Consider the following 16,549-nt stretch of genomic DNA (forward strand, 5'->3'; position numbering starts at 1 on the left):
ACATTGATATTTGCTAACCGAATTATGTAAATACGTGTCCTAGCTAGAATCTCTAGAAAAAGGCTTTATGTAAAACATGTTTTTTCTAAGTTTCGTGTTACTAATTTTCTTATTTCTGAAATAGTAATCGTTGTTTCATCTCTTCAGATACAGGTATCCCCATTTTTACAACAAATGTTTATGCCTCTTCTTCATGCAATTTTTGAAGTTTTGCTCCGACCAGCAGAAGAAAACGACCAGTCTGCTGCTTTAGAGAAGCAGATGTTGCGCAGGAGTTACTTTGCTTTCCTGCAAACAGTCACAGGCAGTGGAATGAGCGAAGTCATAGCAAATCAAGGTGAGGATGTATGCAGTGCCTAAGTCGTCTAAGTACTTGTCACAGTTGTATATCTATATGAGCAAGAGCTAGTTGGAGTAAACACTTTTGAAGTCGTTATATGTTGGCCCCAAAGATGACAGTTTATTACCATCAGGGTGGGAATCATTTTCATGTAGAGGACCTTAAAATTAACTTGTATTCAGTTCCCATTTTCCTAAAGCAGTATTCCTTTTTTTTTTTTTTTTTCAAGTTGATTTACAATGTTTTCTGTTAGTTTCAGGTATACAGCAAAGTGATTCAGTTATACACGTATATACATATCCTTTTTCAGATTCTTTTCCATTATAGGTTATTACAGCATATTGAATACAGTTCCCTGTGTTATAAGTAAATCCTTGTTGTTTATCTTTTATATATAGTAGTGTGTATGTGTTAACCTCATACTCCTAATTTATCCCTCCCTACCTTCCCCTTTGTAACCATAAGTTTGTTTTCTACGTCTGTGAGTCTGTTTCTGTTTTATAAATAAGTTCATTTGTGTCATGTTTTAGATTCCACGTATAAGTGATATCATACAATATTTGTCTTTCTCTGTCTGACTTACTTCACTTAGTATGATAATTTCTAAGTCCATCCATGTTGCTGCAAATTGAAATATTTCATTCTTTTTTATGGCTGAGTAATATTCCATTGTATATATACCCCACGTCTTCTTTATCCATTCATTTGCTGATGGACATTTAGGTTGCTTCCATGTTTCGGCTGTTGTAAATAGTGCTGCTGTGAACATTGGTGTGCATGTATCTTTTCTAATTAGAGTTTTCATGTTTTCCGGGTATATACCCAGGAGTCGGATTGCTGGATCATATGGTAACTCCACTTTTAGTTTTTTAAGGAACCACCAGTTTTTTAAGGAACTGTTCTCCATAGCGGGTGCACCAATTTACATTGCCACCAACAGTGTAGGAGGGTTCCCTTTTCTCTACACCCTCTCCAGCATTTATTATTTGGATACTTTTTGATGAGGGCTATTCTGACCAGTGTGAGGTGATACCTCATCATAGTTTTGATTTGCATTTCTCTAATAATTAGCAATGTTGAGCATCTTTCAATGTGCATGTTGGCCATCTGTTTGTCTTTGGAGAAATGTCTATTTAGGTTTTCTGCCCATTTTTTGACAGGGTTGGCTTTTTCTTTGTTGTTATTGAGTAGTATGAGCTATTTGTATATTTTGGAAATTAAGCCCTTGTTGGTTTCATCACTTGCAAATATTTTCTTCCAGTCCATAGGTTGTCTTTTCGTTTCATTTATGGTTTCCTTTGCGGTGCAAAAGCTTATAAGTTTGACTAGGTCCCATTTGTTTATTTTTGATTTTATTTCTTTTGCCTTGGGAGACTGATCTAAGAAAATATTGCTATGATTTACTTACTTGTTTGTTCATTTATTAAAATAAAGCGCTTTTTTTTTTTTTTTTTTGGCTGCTTCGTTGCTGCGCATGGGCTTTCTCTAGTTGTGGTGAGTGGGGGCTACTCTTCATTGCAGTACACGGGCTTCTCATTGCAGTGGCTTCTCTTGCGGAGCACGGGCTCTAGGCTCACGGGCTTCAGTAGTTGCAGCATGCGTGCCCTAGAGTGCATGGGCTCAGTAGTTGCAGCACACAGGCTCTAGGGCACACAGGCTTCAGTAGTTGTGGCCCACGGGCTCAGTAGTTGTGGCTCACAGGCTCTGGAGCACAGGCTCAGTAGTTGTGGTGTGCAGGCTTAGTTGCTCTGCAGTATGTGGGATCTTCCTGGACTAGGGATTGAACCCATGTCCCCTGTATTGGCAGGCAGTTTCTTAACCACTGTGCCACCAGGCAAGTCCCCCAGCTCTTGGTTTTATTGACTTTTTCTGTTTTTTTTTAAATCTCTGTTTAGTTCCTCTCTGATCTTTATTTCCTTCCTTCTGTTGACTTCAGATTTTGCGTCTTCTTTTTCTAATTCTTTTAGCTGGTAGGTTAAGTTGTTTTTTGAGGAAGGCCTGAATCTCTATAAACTTCCCTCCTATGACTGCTTTTGCTGCATTCTATAGATTTTCGTATGGTTGTGTTTTCATTAGCGTTTGTTTTGGTATTTTTTGATTTCCTCCTTTTTTTTTAGTAGCATGTTGTTTAGTCTGCATGTAGTCGGGGTATTTTTTGTTTTTCTTCTGTGGTTGATTTCTAGTTTCATGCCGTTGTGGTCAGAAAAGATGCTTGAAATAATTTCTATCCTCTTAAATTTGTTGAGGCTTGTTTTGTGTTCTAGTATGTGGTCTATCTAGAGAATGATCCATGCATGCCTAAAGCTGTATTAATTGGTTCCTTCATAGTATAAATAGTGTGGTAGCTACTTGCCAGAATTGACCTGACAATTAAATCTTACTGGCCACTTTGCTGTTTTGAAATTTAAAATAAATGAGACTATATAGATCAACATAGAATATTTTGCTATATGGAAATCCAGAGGGCAAGATAATAAGGGAATAGTAATTTTTCAATGTTTTATGCTTAAAATTTAGGAGCCAAGTTAATAAAAACTGAGGATCTTAGCAACTCTGTAATTGTTTTTGTCATGTTACTGTATATGAAGTGAGAGCTTCAGGTTGCCTTTCTAGTTCTTTATGAGATTGAACTCAGTTTTTTTTTTCTTTTCAGGTGCAGAGAATGTAGAACGAGTGTTGGTAACTGTTATTCAAGGAGCAGTCGAATATCCAGATCCAATTGCCCAGAAAACGTGTTTTATCATCCTTTCCAAGTTGGTAGAACTCTGGGGTAAGATGATTTAGAAAAAAAAAAAAAAAAACTTCATTCCCCAACCTGTTTCCTAAGACAAGAGAGATGAAATGGGATCCTGGCCCTAACATAGACAGGAGCTGGGAGTTGATTTTCACCAGTGATAAATTAAATGACTTTCTTTTTATACAAGATGAAAATCTGAATTCTCTTTACAGGAGGTAAAGACGGACCAGTGGGATTTGCTGATTTTGTTTATAAGCACATTGTCCCCGCATGTTTCTTAGCACCTTTAAAACAAACCTTTGACCTGGCAGATGCACAAACAGTATTGGTAAGCACCTAGGAGTCTCTGTTTACTTTGTGTAAATCTCATGTGTTCTAACTCACAATTTCTTTTTTAATGCCAGGTTGATTATATTAGATTTCAGTGCCTTTTTAAAACAAAAAAAATTTCAAATTAGAATTCATTTTTTAAAAATTGATACCTTTTGGACCTTGTGATTCTTAACTAAATCTTGATGTTAAAGTTGAATGTATAGGGCTTCCCTGGTGGCGCAGTGGTTGAGAGTCCACCTGCTGATGCAGGGGACACGGGTTCGTGCCCCGGTCCGGGAGGATCCCACGTGCCGCGGAGCGGCTGGGCCCGTGAGCCATGGCCGCTGAGCCTGCGCGTCTGAGCCTGTGCTCCGCAACGGGAGAGGCCACAACAGTGAGAGGCCTGTGTACGGAAAAAAAAAAAAAAAAAGTTGAATGTATAAAATCCAACTCCTCCAACTTTAACAGCCAAGACTTTTTCTAGGACCATGAAAGGGTACATGATGCAAACATTTTTTAAAGCTTTGATTGAGTTATTAGTTTCCTGCCTCTACTTTCATTCTAAAACTTGGCTTAATGGTTTTTTCCCTAATTATTAAGAGTAACTTTCTCTTCCTCATTTGATAGTTTCCCCAAATCTCATCTTCAGAATGCTTAATGTCAAGCAGTTGCCCTTTACTCACTTACCCAGGACCTAGTAAAAGCTAGATTTCTTAATTATCATCTACTGCGTTAAGACAGCATTTTTGTATTTTTCTATTTTTAAAATTTTCTATTTAACCCATTTGTTCCATCTCCCTGCCTGTTACCTTTCCTTTCTCTATCCCTTCTTTTTTTTTTTGTAAATTTATTTTATTTTTTTAATTTATTTTGGCTGCATTGGGTCTTTGTTGCTGCACACAGGCTTTCTCTAGTTGAGGCGAGCGGGGGCTACTCTTTGTTGCAGTGCGTGGGCTTCTCATTGTGGTGGCTTCTCTTGTTGCAGAGCACGGGCTCTAGGCATGCAGGCTTCAGTAGTTGTGGCACACTGGCTCTGTAGTTGCAGCTTGCGGGCTCTAGAGTGCAGGCTCAGTAGTTGTGGCACACGGGCTTTGTTGCTCCGTGGCATGTGGGATCTTCCTGGACCAGGGATTGAACCCATGTCCCCTGTATTGGCAGGTGGATACTTAACCACTGAGCCACCCGGGAAATCATTCCATCCCTTCTTTGGAGGTAAATGTTAATGAGCAGTGGCCAGGGAAATAAAAAGAAAAGTTGGAACAGTAACCAAGAATTGACCATATTAAAATTCTTAATCTTGTTTCTCACAGGCTTTATCTGAGTGTGCAGTGACGCTGAAAACAATTCACCTCAAACGGGTAAGCTTTGTACTCCCTGCCCCTTCGTTTTCAGCTCACATGCTTATTGTTATAGTTTTTTGGGGTTTTTGTGTTTTTTTTGCTTTATTTATTTATTTATTTATTTATTTATGTATTTAGGTAGGCTTCTCATCACGGTGGCTTCTCTTGTTGTGGAGCATAGGCTGTAGGCACATGGGCTTCAGTAGTTGTGGCGCACGGGCTTTGTTGTTCTGCAGCATGTGGGATCTTCCTGGACCCGGCCTCAAACCCGTGTCCCCTGCATTGGCAGGCGGATTCTAAACCACTGCGCCACCAGGGAAGTCCCTTATTTGTTGTAGTTTTGAGCATGTCTTGTTCTTGAAAGCTATATCTTTTATAAAAGTTAACTTCAGTTCTGACTTTTTTGGATGTGAGGGGCGGGTCGAATGAAAATAGTAGTGTCCTTTATTGTCTTTCATGTTTGGGGTAACAGGAAGGTTAAAATGTATGTTTGTTTGGTTTGACAAGAGTGAGAAAAATTTTAACCAGAATTTCACGATCTAGATTTCACTACCTCGTGGTTCTTCACAGATTTGTCCAACTTCTTAGTATTACAGATTGGTTAGAACACTTTACTGCTTCAGAATGTTGTAGTGTCCTTGTCAGTTTAACCGTTTGTATAAATTATAAGTGATTCTGAGCTGAATCTATCTGGTGTGTTGTTTGCTTTATACAGTATTTTAAATAATAATGAGTTGATTGCCAATATTTGAAAATCAGGTAGCTTTTTTTTAACAAAAATTTCTGTCTCCAACTTCACAAAGCTAGGATGCCAACACAGGACTAGCATTCCCCCATAGTTGCAGTCATCTAATGAGTCTTCCCTCAGTTGCCTAAAATAAAAGCATGACGTCTTGTTCAGAGTCTCCATATAGCCCCCTCTTCGTTTGAACTTGAATTTTTGATTCCCAAAGAGATTTGAAGGGTTTTCAATCAGGCATTTTCTCTGTGTGCTAGGGTGAGGGGTATGTGTTTGGGGGCTGCAAGAGACCTATATAAATATGAATAAAAAGTGCCCCAATATTTGTGGAGCTTAGAATCAGGGGAGACCAGTACCTAAAAACTCAATTGGATGGGTTAAGTAAGTATTTTAACAGAGGTATATTAAACTAATACATTTGTATTAAATGTAACATGGTGGGACTAAAGATGAATGAGCAGCTTTGCCTATGAGGGCAGTCTAAGACAGCCATTGAAAAGAGGGGGTATTTTTCTGTTTTTCTGATAGACCTTGAAACAAATGTACATTCATCGGGCTGACCAGGAGGAGCTGGCACTCTGGGCAAAGTTATGCGGTGGGTGTATGAAGACAGATCAGATGTCACATGGTAGACTTGGTAGAAAATAGTGTTATCCCGTTTAGCTAAAGCATGGAGGTAGAATAGCTAAAAACCAAAACGGATCTAGGTGTGTGTTACATGTGAAAAGTTGGTAAGTCAGTAGTCAGTGGGGTTGAACTTAGGAGAGCTAAGTGGAAAAAATGTTCACAGCGCACTTTGAAATACGGGTCTAGAGCAGTTAGAACTAAATACTGATTTTGGAGTCCTCAGGTTGTAGTTTGCTAAGATGAAGTAGTAGGAATGAATGAGACTTTCTAAGACCAGGATAGAAAGAACTTTGGCTAAAGCAAGAGTCAAGAGAAAGCTAGAAGTAGAACCAAAGGAATGAAAGTTAAGGGAAGAGAGTCATGAAAGAGACTAGTTGACATTGTTGGATGCTAGAGAGTCAAGAAGGATGAGGAATAACAAACAGCAAGAATGATATTTATAATTCAGAAGTATTTATCTTGTTCTTAGAGCTGTTATTTAGACACACAGAGAATTGAATCAAATGGAACATATTAGAAAACGTTTTGCTTCATTGTTCTGTTTTCTCATTTATCTACCTGACTGGCTTCCTCTTGAGGTCTAACTTTACTTTTCCTCATTAAAAAAAAAAAAAAGTATACTCCATTTTTAAGTGGTAACAGTGGGGTTATATGCAATGATGAGCAGTGAGTGGGCAGTAAGTATAGGGAGAGTAGACTAAAGAAAAAGGTGAGGGGGAGAGTAGAAGGGGTGTGAGAAACTTTCATAAACAGTGCAGTGTTACCTCCTCTCAAAGCTTCCTTTGAAGGGTCATTAAATTGTGACCTAGATTGATTGGATTAGACGGCCAGGAGTCAAGGTCGATGAGGAAACAGAGAGAAATCCTTTGATTCAGGAGCAGTACTATTAACAGGAAATCCACATATTAATGCAGGGGGAAGTACATTGAGGAGAGTTGGATTGATTTCATTTTGATAACTGTTACTTTCAGTTGGGCTAGATTGGAGTCATTAACATATTAAAGCCTTTAAGTCAGGCTCAAGTTTGAAAGTGAAATTAGCTGGGTTTTTTGTTTTTCTTTTTTCTTTCTTTCTTTTTTTTTTTTTGCAGTACGCGGGCCTCTCACTGCTGCGGCCTCTCCCGCTGCAGAGCACAGGCTCCGGACGCGCAGGCTCAGCGGCCATGGCTCACGGGCCCAGCCGCTCTGCGGCATGTGGGATCTTCCCGGACCGGGGCACGAACCCGCATCCCCTGCATCGGCAGGCGGACTCTCAACCACTGCGCCACCAGGGAAGCCCTCTTTTTTTTTTAAGTATTGGATTTTATTGCATTTGGTCGAGGCCACCATCTCAGAAACAAATTGCTGTAGGAAAACCGTTTTCAAATTGTATCCTAAGTTCCTTTGTAGCTGTTGAGAAGGTGTAGGGCTTAGGGGTTAGTTTGTGGAATTCTCCCTTCCCTCTACCAAGTTTACCCTTAAAAACCCAGAAAACTATTAGAGTTTTAGCATCTAGCAGTACCAGCAGTTGGCAATGAAGAGCAATGGTTTTAGAAGGTGACCTGCTTTTTACTTAGTGCAGACTTAATTAACAGCAAATTAGCCAATTCACCCTGTCTTTCTGGGTATTGGTTTCCTCACCTCTCTACTAAATTCCTGTTTCCTAGTTTATTGAACTGGAAGGGGGAGGGGTTGTACTTTTATTGCTGTTATCTCCCGACATAGCATTTTGTTCTTTCTTGCTTGTATTTTAGTTTCTAAAGATGTTCATTATCCTGGCACTACCCACAGGCTTCCCCTTGCGCACCCATAGACACCCTATAGTCCACCCAATGGTAGATTGAACCAGAAGCCCCTCTCTTTGCTTTCTCCTTTCAGTGCGTGGAACCAGGCTTTGGCGTTGTGACTTCTGCATTTAGAAGAGTATTTGTTTAATCTTTAGCACTGCATAACACTTAGTAATGTGAACATGTCCTCAGTGCTAAGTGCTATTCTAACAGCTTTATGTTTCTTAACTCATCCAAGCCTCACAATAACTCCATTTTTCAGGTGGGGAAACTGAGGCTCAGAGAGGTTAAATAACTTTCACAGTTACTAGAAATTTGCCAGAGCCAGGATTCAGACCAAAGCAATCTGGCTTCCGAGTCTGTGTTCTTAATCACAATACCATTTTGTGTTTAAAGTATACATATGGGGGCTTCCCTGGTGGCGCAGTGGTTGAGAATCTGCCTGCCAATGCAGGGGACACGGGTTCGAGCCCTGGTCTGGGAAGATCCCACATGCCGTGGAGCAACTGGGCCCGTGAGCCCCAGCTACTGAGCCTGCGCGTCTGGAGCCTGTGCTCCGCAACAAGAGAGGCCGAGATAGTGAGAGGCCCGCGCACCGCAATGAAGAGTGGCCCCTGCTCGCCGCAACTAGAGAAAGCCCTCCCACAGAAACAAAGACCCAACACAGCCAAAAATAAATAAATAAATTAAAAAAAACATAAAGTATACATATGTTGTTCCAATTTAATTTTCAGGGCCCAGAATGTGTTCAGTATCTTCAACAAGAATACCTGCCTTCCTTGCAAGTAGCTCCAGAGATAATTCAGGTAAGATCTGTCCTAGTGGATTTTCCTCTTAATTAAAGAAATAGAGCTATGTAATTCAATCTAAGATTTGATTCAAGGAAGCCAAACTACATTCTCCTTGATTTACTATGTATAGGATAGCAAAAGTCCAAATGTCAGGGGGCCTATGAAATTGAATGAGAAAAAACTGTTTTTATTTTCACTACCTTTAACAGAAATTTAATTTCCTACCATTGTGTAGGGGACAAATCACAGTAGTATTTGCATTGCCTGTGACGTTGTCACCCACAGAAATCACAGATATTTTTATATCGCATTAGTTGTTCCACAGATCTCAAAATATTATTTATATTCATCTTTTTGAAATTATGAGTTATTAGAATATACCACTAGACCTTGTTATCTAAATCAATAAGTGTTATTCTTCTACCACATGTCACAAATACATTTGATAACCATAATTCATTGTAATTAGCTTCCTTTGTAACCCCATGTGTCACAAGTGTGTTTTTTAAAACATTCTGCAAGAAGTCCAGCAGGCTCCCCTAGACTGCCAGAGGGGGCTGTGGCACACAAACCTCTGCTCTGAAAGTTTGTGCCAGGTAGTTCGTTTTACACAGGCCAAGCTCACCAGTGCTTAATTTGTGAATCTGAAACCGTATTTTGAGGTAAGTGCCTGGAAAGCTATCTTACATTTTTGCACTCTTTCAGAGTGATTTTTATGATGGCATTCAATTGTTTTCTGGATGCATAGTTATCCAGACCTGTTGTTCAATAGCACATAATTCTAATGAGGTAGAAACAGATCTCACATAAGAGTAATCATAAAACTCATTTTTAGTGAATTTATGATCTCTTATTTTATGACATATATTTAACTTGATATTAATTTTCTCAGTTATCATTTGTTACACAAGTAAATTAGTATTTTATGAAAATAATACATTAATTACTCATATGATCTTAGTGCACCTCAAAAATAGAAATGTACCATTCAATTTTGAATAATATCAAGTTTCCCAGATTGCTAAATGAAGCAAAATTATTTTTTCTTTTCTTTCTTTTTTTATTTTTATTGGAGTTTAGTTGACTACAGTGTTGTGTTAGTTTCAGATGTACAGCAAAGTGAATCAGTTATACATATACGTATATCCACTCTTTTTTAGATTCTTTTCCCATATAGGCTATTATAAAGTATTGAGTAGAGTTGCCTGTGCTATACAGTAGGTTCTTATGAGTTATCTATTTTATATATAGTAGTGTGTATACGTCAGTCCCAATCTCCCAATTTATCCCTCCCACACGCACACACACATTTCCCCTTTGGTAACCATAAGTTTGTTTTTGGAGTCTGTTTCTGTTTTGTAAATAAGTTCATTTGTACCCTCTTTTTAGACTCCACATATAAGCAATATCATATATTTGTCTTTCTGTGTATTATATTTCTATCTAATAATTTGCTTATAAAAGTTAATGATTCCCAGTTTTCCCTTTTTCATATGCCTTCTGACAGCACTTTTTGCACAATCCTTTTTTTTTTTTTTAATTTGGCTATGCCAGGTCTTAGTTGTGGCATGCAGAATCTTTTAGCTGTCACCTGTGGGATCTTTGGTTGCGGCATGCAAACTCTTAGTTGCAGCATGTGGAATCTAGTTTCCTGACCAGGGATCGAACCCAGGCCCCCTGCATTGGGAGCAGGGAGTCTTGGCCACTGGACCACCAGGGAAGTCCCTGCACAATTCTATTGAAGAGAATTTTCTCTTTTTCTTTCAGTCTGGCTCCGCTCAGTTACCCTCTTACTAGATGAAAACAGCCATAGCCATGTGGTTTTTGTCCCACCCACCCTTCTGAGGCAAGAGTCAGTCTTGCCCAGGAGGCCATGTTCTCAAAAGTGAAAGCAGCCTGTCTGACAAGTATTACATTTGAAAATGTCATATAAACTTTTTGGTGAGGAACTGTTCAGGTTAATTAATTGATAAATTATAATATGAATCCTAGAGATCTGAAGCAGCCTAAATGCTCATTGATGGGTGAATGGATAAGTAAAATGTGGTATATACATACAATGGAATATGATTTGGCCTTAAAAAAAAAAAAGGAAATTCTGTCATATGCTACAACATGGATGAACCTTGAGGATGTTATGCTAAATGAAATAAGCCAGTCACAAAAAGGGATGCTGCATGATTCCACGTACTATGAAGTATCTAAAGTGGTCAAACTCTTAGAAACAGAAAGCAGAATGGTGGTGGCTAGGGGATGGGGGCTGGAAAAAGGGGAAAAGGGGGAGTTGTTCACTGGGTATAGAGTTTCAGTTTTGCAAGATGAAAAAATTCTAGAGATCTGTTGCATGACAGTTGCCTATAGTTAACACTGGTACTATACACATAAAAATGGTTAAGATGGTCGATTTTATTTTTTTCATCATAATTTAAAAAGAATACTGTGGTTTTGAATTATGATGAATTTAATACAAATAGACTCATTCTTTTCTCTCTCCTCCCCTCCTGGCCCCCTAGGAGTTTTGCCAAGCGCTTCAGCAGCCTGATGCTAAAGTTTTTAAAAACTACTTAAAGGTAGGTATTTGGAAAAACTTATATATCTTCATACAATTAGGTGATGTTTCAGAGCCAAGAGAGAATACATATTACAGGATACTGTGTCATACTGTAGTTTGACCAACAGTTACATATTTGGGGATCTCTTTGCTCTAAAACCTGCTTCTAAGAATCCATGGTTAATAGATGTTACACTTCAGAGTTTTCTGTGAAGCCCCTTTCAACTGAGCTCCTACAAAAGATTATAGAAAGTTAGATAAGCAAACTGAATGTGTATGTGCCTGAGCATGTTGGTATGAAAATGTAAGTTTCCTTTAAGTTTTGTGATATAATTAAATAGGAACTAGAGGACTGGGAGAACAAGTAATGTTTATGAACAGCTGCCCATATTGAGTTGAAAGGAAGGAGCTAAAAATAAAGAAACCAGTATGAATTACTTGGTTATATCCTATCTTGAAACTTTTGAATTGCAAAATGGACAAATAGTAGAATCCTCAGATTTGGCCATTAAGGCTCTTTTTACATTCATAAAATCACCAAATTAAAACAAACCAACCAATCAACCTCCAAGTTGGCAAGAAGTACCAAATATGTATTTGGTATTCATGTTTACAGTTAAATCCATGAAACGGCTATCTTGCTTTCACCCGGGTAGTCAGTCATTCAGTTCTCCATGACTGCTTTTTATGTAACACATACTATGCTAACTGCTGCAAATACCAATACGAGTGACTTTCCTTGCCCTCAAGGAGCTCATGGCCTGGAAATAAAGTTACAGTGTGACAGGATGAGGAGCTATTCTTTATTTTTATTTATTATCTTCATTCAGCAAATCTGAGGGTAAAGCACTGTGTTAAATTTCTTAGTGGTAGGTAACTTAATGGCTCCCTCGTTCTTTTGCCCAAGGCATTCAAGTCAAGGGGCTTTGCTGATAAATAAATGTGCTATCCTTTGACTTTGGTGCTAACATCTTCCCTTGCAAGTTTTTCCCCTAGTAGTAGTTTGTCAGCTTAAACTGACAAAGGAGTTTGTGAGAAGATAGAGTTACTGTCTGTCATTGAGAACCTTCCCTCTCCCATTTCCCCATAAAAGCAAAGTGCCTGTGGAGATAACCTCTGTTAAGTAACAGATCAATCACACTGGATTAAAGGACTAAAAAAATTGTAACTCTCTATTAGAGGTATCTGTTATAGCAGATCTGGGTACCTTGTAGCAGGCTTGTGCCCCAAACATATTCATCCGAGCAGCATTTATAAAGTCTTCCTCCCCAGCCCAGCTTCTCTTCTGTGATAGCGTTATTCTTCTAGTTGGAAAAAATGAAGTTCCTTCTTTTGTGCCTACTCTGTTCCTATCTGACTGATCCTTAGATCTTGCTGATTGTTTCCTCCTTGCTCTCTAACTTCCTTTCTGTCTCTACTGCTGCCACTCTGGTGTAGGCTTCTTAACTCACTCTGATTTCCCTTCCATTGTTCTATCCAAGCTGATCTGTTTGAAAACATTGAACAGTCCTCTGAAATTCCTTCCTCTTCCTCATAATCTTCATAACTTATTGACTAAAAAGTACATATTTCTTAGTTTGGCATTTAGGTGTTTTTTTTCAGATTCTGATCTCAGACTACCTTTCCCGTTTCTCTTGAAGGAACAGTCTTTACTATTCTTGCTGTTCTTCAAGAATTCTGCCTTATTAGCATGCTTCTCCTTTATGAATTCTACCCATTCTTCTAGGCTTATCTCAAGCATGGCCTCTTTGTAGGGCTATTTTTTGCTCATATATTGATGATTCTTTTCTCTCCACTTAGTCAATAGACAGTTAATAATTGTTAAGTGAATGTCTGATCTACTAGGTGTTAGGGATATAGTGACGAATGTGGTCCTTATCCATAATGAGCTTACTGCCTACCATTTATTCTTTCGAGTACTCACTTAACATGTACCCAACTATGGAAGGTAGTAATACTGAGCCAGTGCCTAGCACAACCTCTAGCCTACTCGTTCATAGTCTCAAATGTTGAATTGGAAGTATTTTTTCATAATCAAATAAATAAATAGTTAAGAGATAACAACTGCTGTCTTTAGCTTTGACTTGTTTGTTTCTTCCTCAAAATTTAATTTCCTAGCATTAACTTTGACAGTAGTGCCAATCAGCAAAAAGGTGTCAAGAGCATCTTTTCCTCTGACTGCTTGAATCTCACAGCATTGGAAGTGATACCATATTTTCACTAGTAAATGGCAACATAAGTTATCTCTAGACCTTATCAAGTTGTCCAGAAGAGAAAGTTCTTGACTTGTATTATGTGTGGATTTATGGAGTATATGAAATGTTTTACATAATCTATTGTATTTTACAAAAGAGTGACTAGCACCCAGTAACCTGGAGCCATTCTTCAGATAAAGGTGATAATCTTCTGACATCGGTACTAATTGTACTAATACTTTATTTACAGGTGTTTTTCCAGAGAGCAAAGCCCTAAGGACTGGATCTCCCTGTGCCTACTTCATGATCAGGAATTCCAGTTAATAATTTATAAAGAAACAATTTTTGTGTGCCATTCACACTGGTCTTTTTAACACTGCTTTGAGCTTATTGCAGTATATGCATTGGGATTTTTCTGTAAAATGGGTGTAATTTTCCCTAAATTACTGGTATGTGACAACTAGAGAAGTTGCTTGCATGCCAATTCAAATCGTTCTATATAAAAATGCTGTTATAAGATACAGCAGAGTTATCCTAGTACCTTTTTTTTTAACTTGAAAATTTAAGTCCTTTATAAAGACCATAGCAGGAAAGCAGTGTACTGTTTTTTTTAATTGCTGAATATAAAATGTTTGAAAATTTTAATTTTCTTTTATGTGTGCAGACTCATAAAGTATGGGGGAAATACAACAAATCAAAACTAATTTTTTGTAGATAGCCATTACATTTCTTTAAATTGTTTCAATGCCAATGTGTATTCTACAAAAGAGAATGGTTTCATAAATTAACTGATTGAAGAGTAGGTGCTGGTGTTATACATTTTTTATAAAAAAAAGGAAATAAATTTTACATAGTGAAATCTACTGAGTCTTTTTTGGAATTATTATAAATACTGGAGTCTTATTTTCTCATCTCTCCTGATTACCCATTTAAAGGATTGCACATATAAGTGTATGGATGATTTATTTACTTATGCTCCTAAAAGATTACATGTGACTTAGTTCTATTAAATAATTTAGAATCCTTTTTTTAAATGAACTAGAAAAAGCCTGTGTCAGTATGTTGATAGAATTAAAAATCTAATATTTTCTGTCTTACTAGATTTACTTAGGGCACAATATACTTATGTGTTTATGATGCTTGTAAGTAGTAGCTGCCCGTTTAGTTCCCCTGCCTTCCCTTTTTTTTTTTTTTTTTTTGCGGTACGCGGGCCTCTCACTGTTGTGGCCTCTCCCGTTGCGGAGCACAGGCTCCGGACGCGCAGGCTCAGTGGCCATGGCCACGGGCCCAGCCGCTCCGCGGCATGTGGGATCTTCCTGGACCGGGGCACGAACCCGTGTCCCCTGCATCGGCAGGCGGACTCTCAACCACTGCGCCACCAGGGAAGCCCTTTCCCCCATTTTTATTCATGACTATGGAAGAAACCAAGAAGACAAATAGTGTCAGTAGTAGTACTGGAAAATTAAGAAACGATGGACAAAACTGAGCAGCACACTTCCTATAGTCATCATTTAAGTTTAAATTTTAAAAGCCCAAGTAAGGTTTTAGGGTGGTTGAGGGTTTTTTTTAAACCTTTGGCCCATGTGGTCCCTAGAGGTTTCATGGATGGGCTTCAGTGGTCTTCTAAATTCCCTAAAATTGTATTCTAAATTTTGCACATAAATCTTATCCTGGTGTTAATTCCAGAAGAGATTATAAATATTTTCCTTACATCATAGAATAAAGGTACTAAACTAAGTTGACAGTTAACTGTAAAAATAGATCAGTGGAATGTATATTATACAGTCAGCCCTCTGTAGGTGCAGGTTCCACATCCATAGTTGCAACCAACCTTAGGTCAAAAATACTTGGGAAAAAGAACTTCCAGAAAGCTCCAAAAAGCAAAACTTGAATTTGTTGCACTTGGGAACCATTTACATAGCATTTACATTGTGTTAGGTATTATAAGTATTCTAGAGATAATTTAAAGTATATGGGAGGATGTGCATGGATTACATGCAAATACTATGCTATTTTATATAAGAAACGAGCATCCAAAGATTTTGGTATCTGTGGAGGTCCTGGAACCAGTCCTCTGTGGATACTGAGGGATGACTGTACTTAAATAAAAATGGTTTTAAAAATAGATGAGTGAGAGCTAATTGTTTCTTTTACAGTGGGAGAGATCATTGCATCTATTGCAGTGATCCTTGAACTAATTGTCCAAAGTATACTGAATTGCATAGCATAGTAGTTAAGAGCTTAGACAGGCTCAGGATCCAGATTAAGTAGGTTCAAATAGCAGTGCTGCCAGTAATTGGTTTCAGAATCTTGAGCAGGTTAAATAACTTCTCCCTGCCCCAGTTTCCCCATCTGTAAAACGGGGGAAATAATGATAACTACCTCATAACTAAGAATTCAGTAAGTTAAACATGAAAAGAGTTTACTACAGTATCTGCAAATGAAGGCTTGATAATAGCTATTGTTATACTGTTTATTCCGTATGTGTAAAGGCAACACCTCCTTTTCCCCTGGTTCTTTAAAGCCCTTCAGAAGATTAACAAGTTTTCAGAGCTAAGGGAAATCAAAATGTGGGAATTAAGAGTCTGTAACAGAAATTAAAACTTCATGTTATCTAATCATGTGTAATAATTCCCACCTTCCTTCCCTGAAGTTGCCTAGAGCACTTAGGGAGTACCATAGCAATTAGGAAACTGTTCCACCATGAATTACCTTTTCTGTATTGTTCTTAGTCTCCAAAAGCAAACACCCAAATAATTGTCTCAACGGTGAATCTCATCAGTTAACAGTCTCATTGAGGCAGTAAGACTGAGGGATTTGTATGACTTAACTATGGAAATACAAGAGTTTTATGAGGCCTGGTATAGTTCTGTGCCTAACAGTTTATTTAAATCTTAAATACTAATATTAATTGGTTCACAAACGGCTTGATCTTTAAGAAAATGTATTTCAGTGTTCCTCACTCATGTGGTAAACATGTGAATCAAGGCCTTCAGCTAATCACATTTTCTCCCATTCACCTTTGAGATGTGAGTTATAAGGAACTTGGACAGGTTCTCTTCTTGGCATTAGACAGGGGACAACTAAAATTGGTGGGAATGTAAGCAGTGAATAGATTGTTGTTACAGTAGAATGATTCCATCACTTAAACA

The 16,549-nt window shown here is 38.2% G+C and overlaps 1 protein-coding gene across 3 annotated transcripts in view; it reads left to right on the plus strand.

Annotated features, from left to right (window-relative positions):
• The window catches only part of XPOT (exportin for tRNA), a gene marked incomplete at its 5' end in the record, with an annotated part of 34,627 nt that extends 20,367 nt beyond the window's left edge, over positions 1 to 14,260 (plus strand). For 2 of the 3 annotated variants that reach the window (XM_079715188.1, XM_079715190.1), the window contains 7 exons: positions 148 to 337; positions 2,994 to 3,110; positions 3,290 to 3,405; positions 4,700 to 4,747; positions 8,595 to 8,666; positions 11,165 to 11,221; positions 13,648 to 14,260. In XM_079715188.1, coding sequence (XP_079571314.1) covers positions 148 to 337; positions 2,994 to 3,110; positions 3,290 to 3,405; positions 4,700 to 4,747; positions 8,595 to 8,666; positions 11,165 to 11,221; positions 13,648 to 13,674 — 627 coding nt within the window. In that variant the 3' untranslated portion in view covers positions 13,675 to 14,260. The remainder of the gene's footprint in view (positions 1 to 147; positions 338 to 2,993; positions 3,111 to 3,289; positions 3,406 to 4,699; positions 4,748 to 8,594; positions 8,667 to 11,164; positions 11,222 to 13,647) is intronic. The other variant, XM_079715189.1, reaches the window with a different exon arrangement.
• Positions 14,261 to 16,549: the final 2,289 nt, after the last annotated feature.

This window comes from Hyperoodon ampullatus (genome assembly GCF_949752795.1).
Source record: "Hyperoodon ampullatus genome assembly, chromosome: 11".
In the NCBI taxonomy this organism is placed as follows: Eukaryota; Metazoa; Chordata; class Mammalia; order Artiodactyla; family Ziphiidae; genus Hyperoodon; species Hyperoodon ampullatus.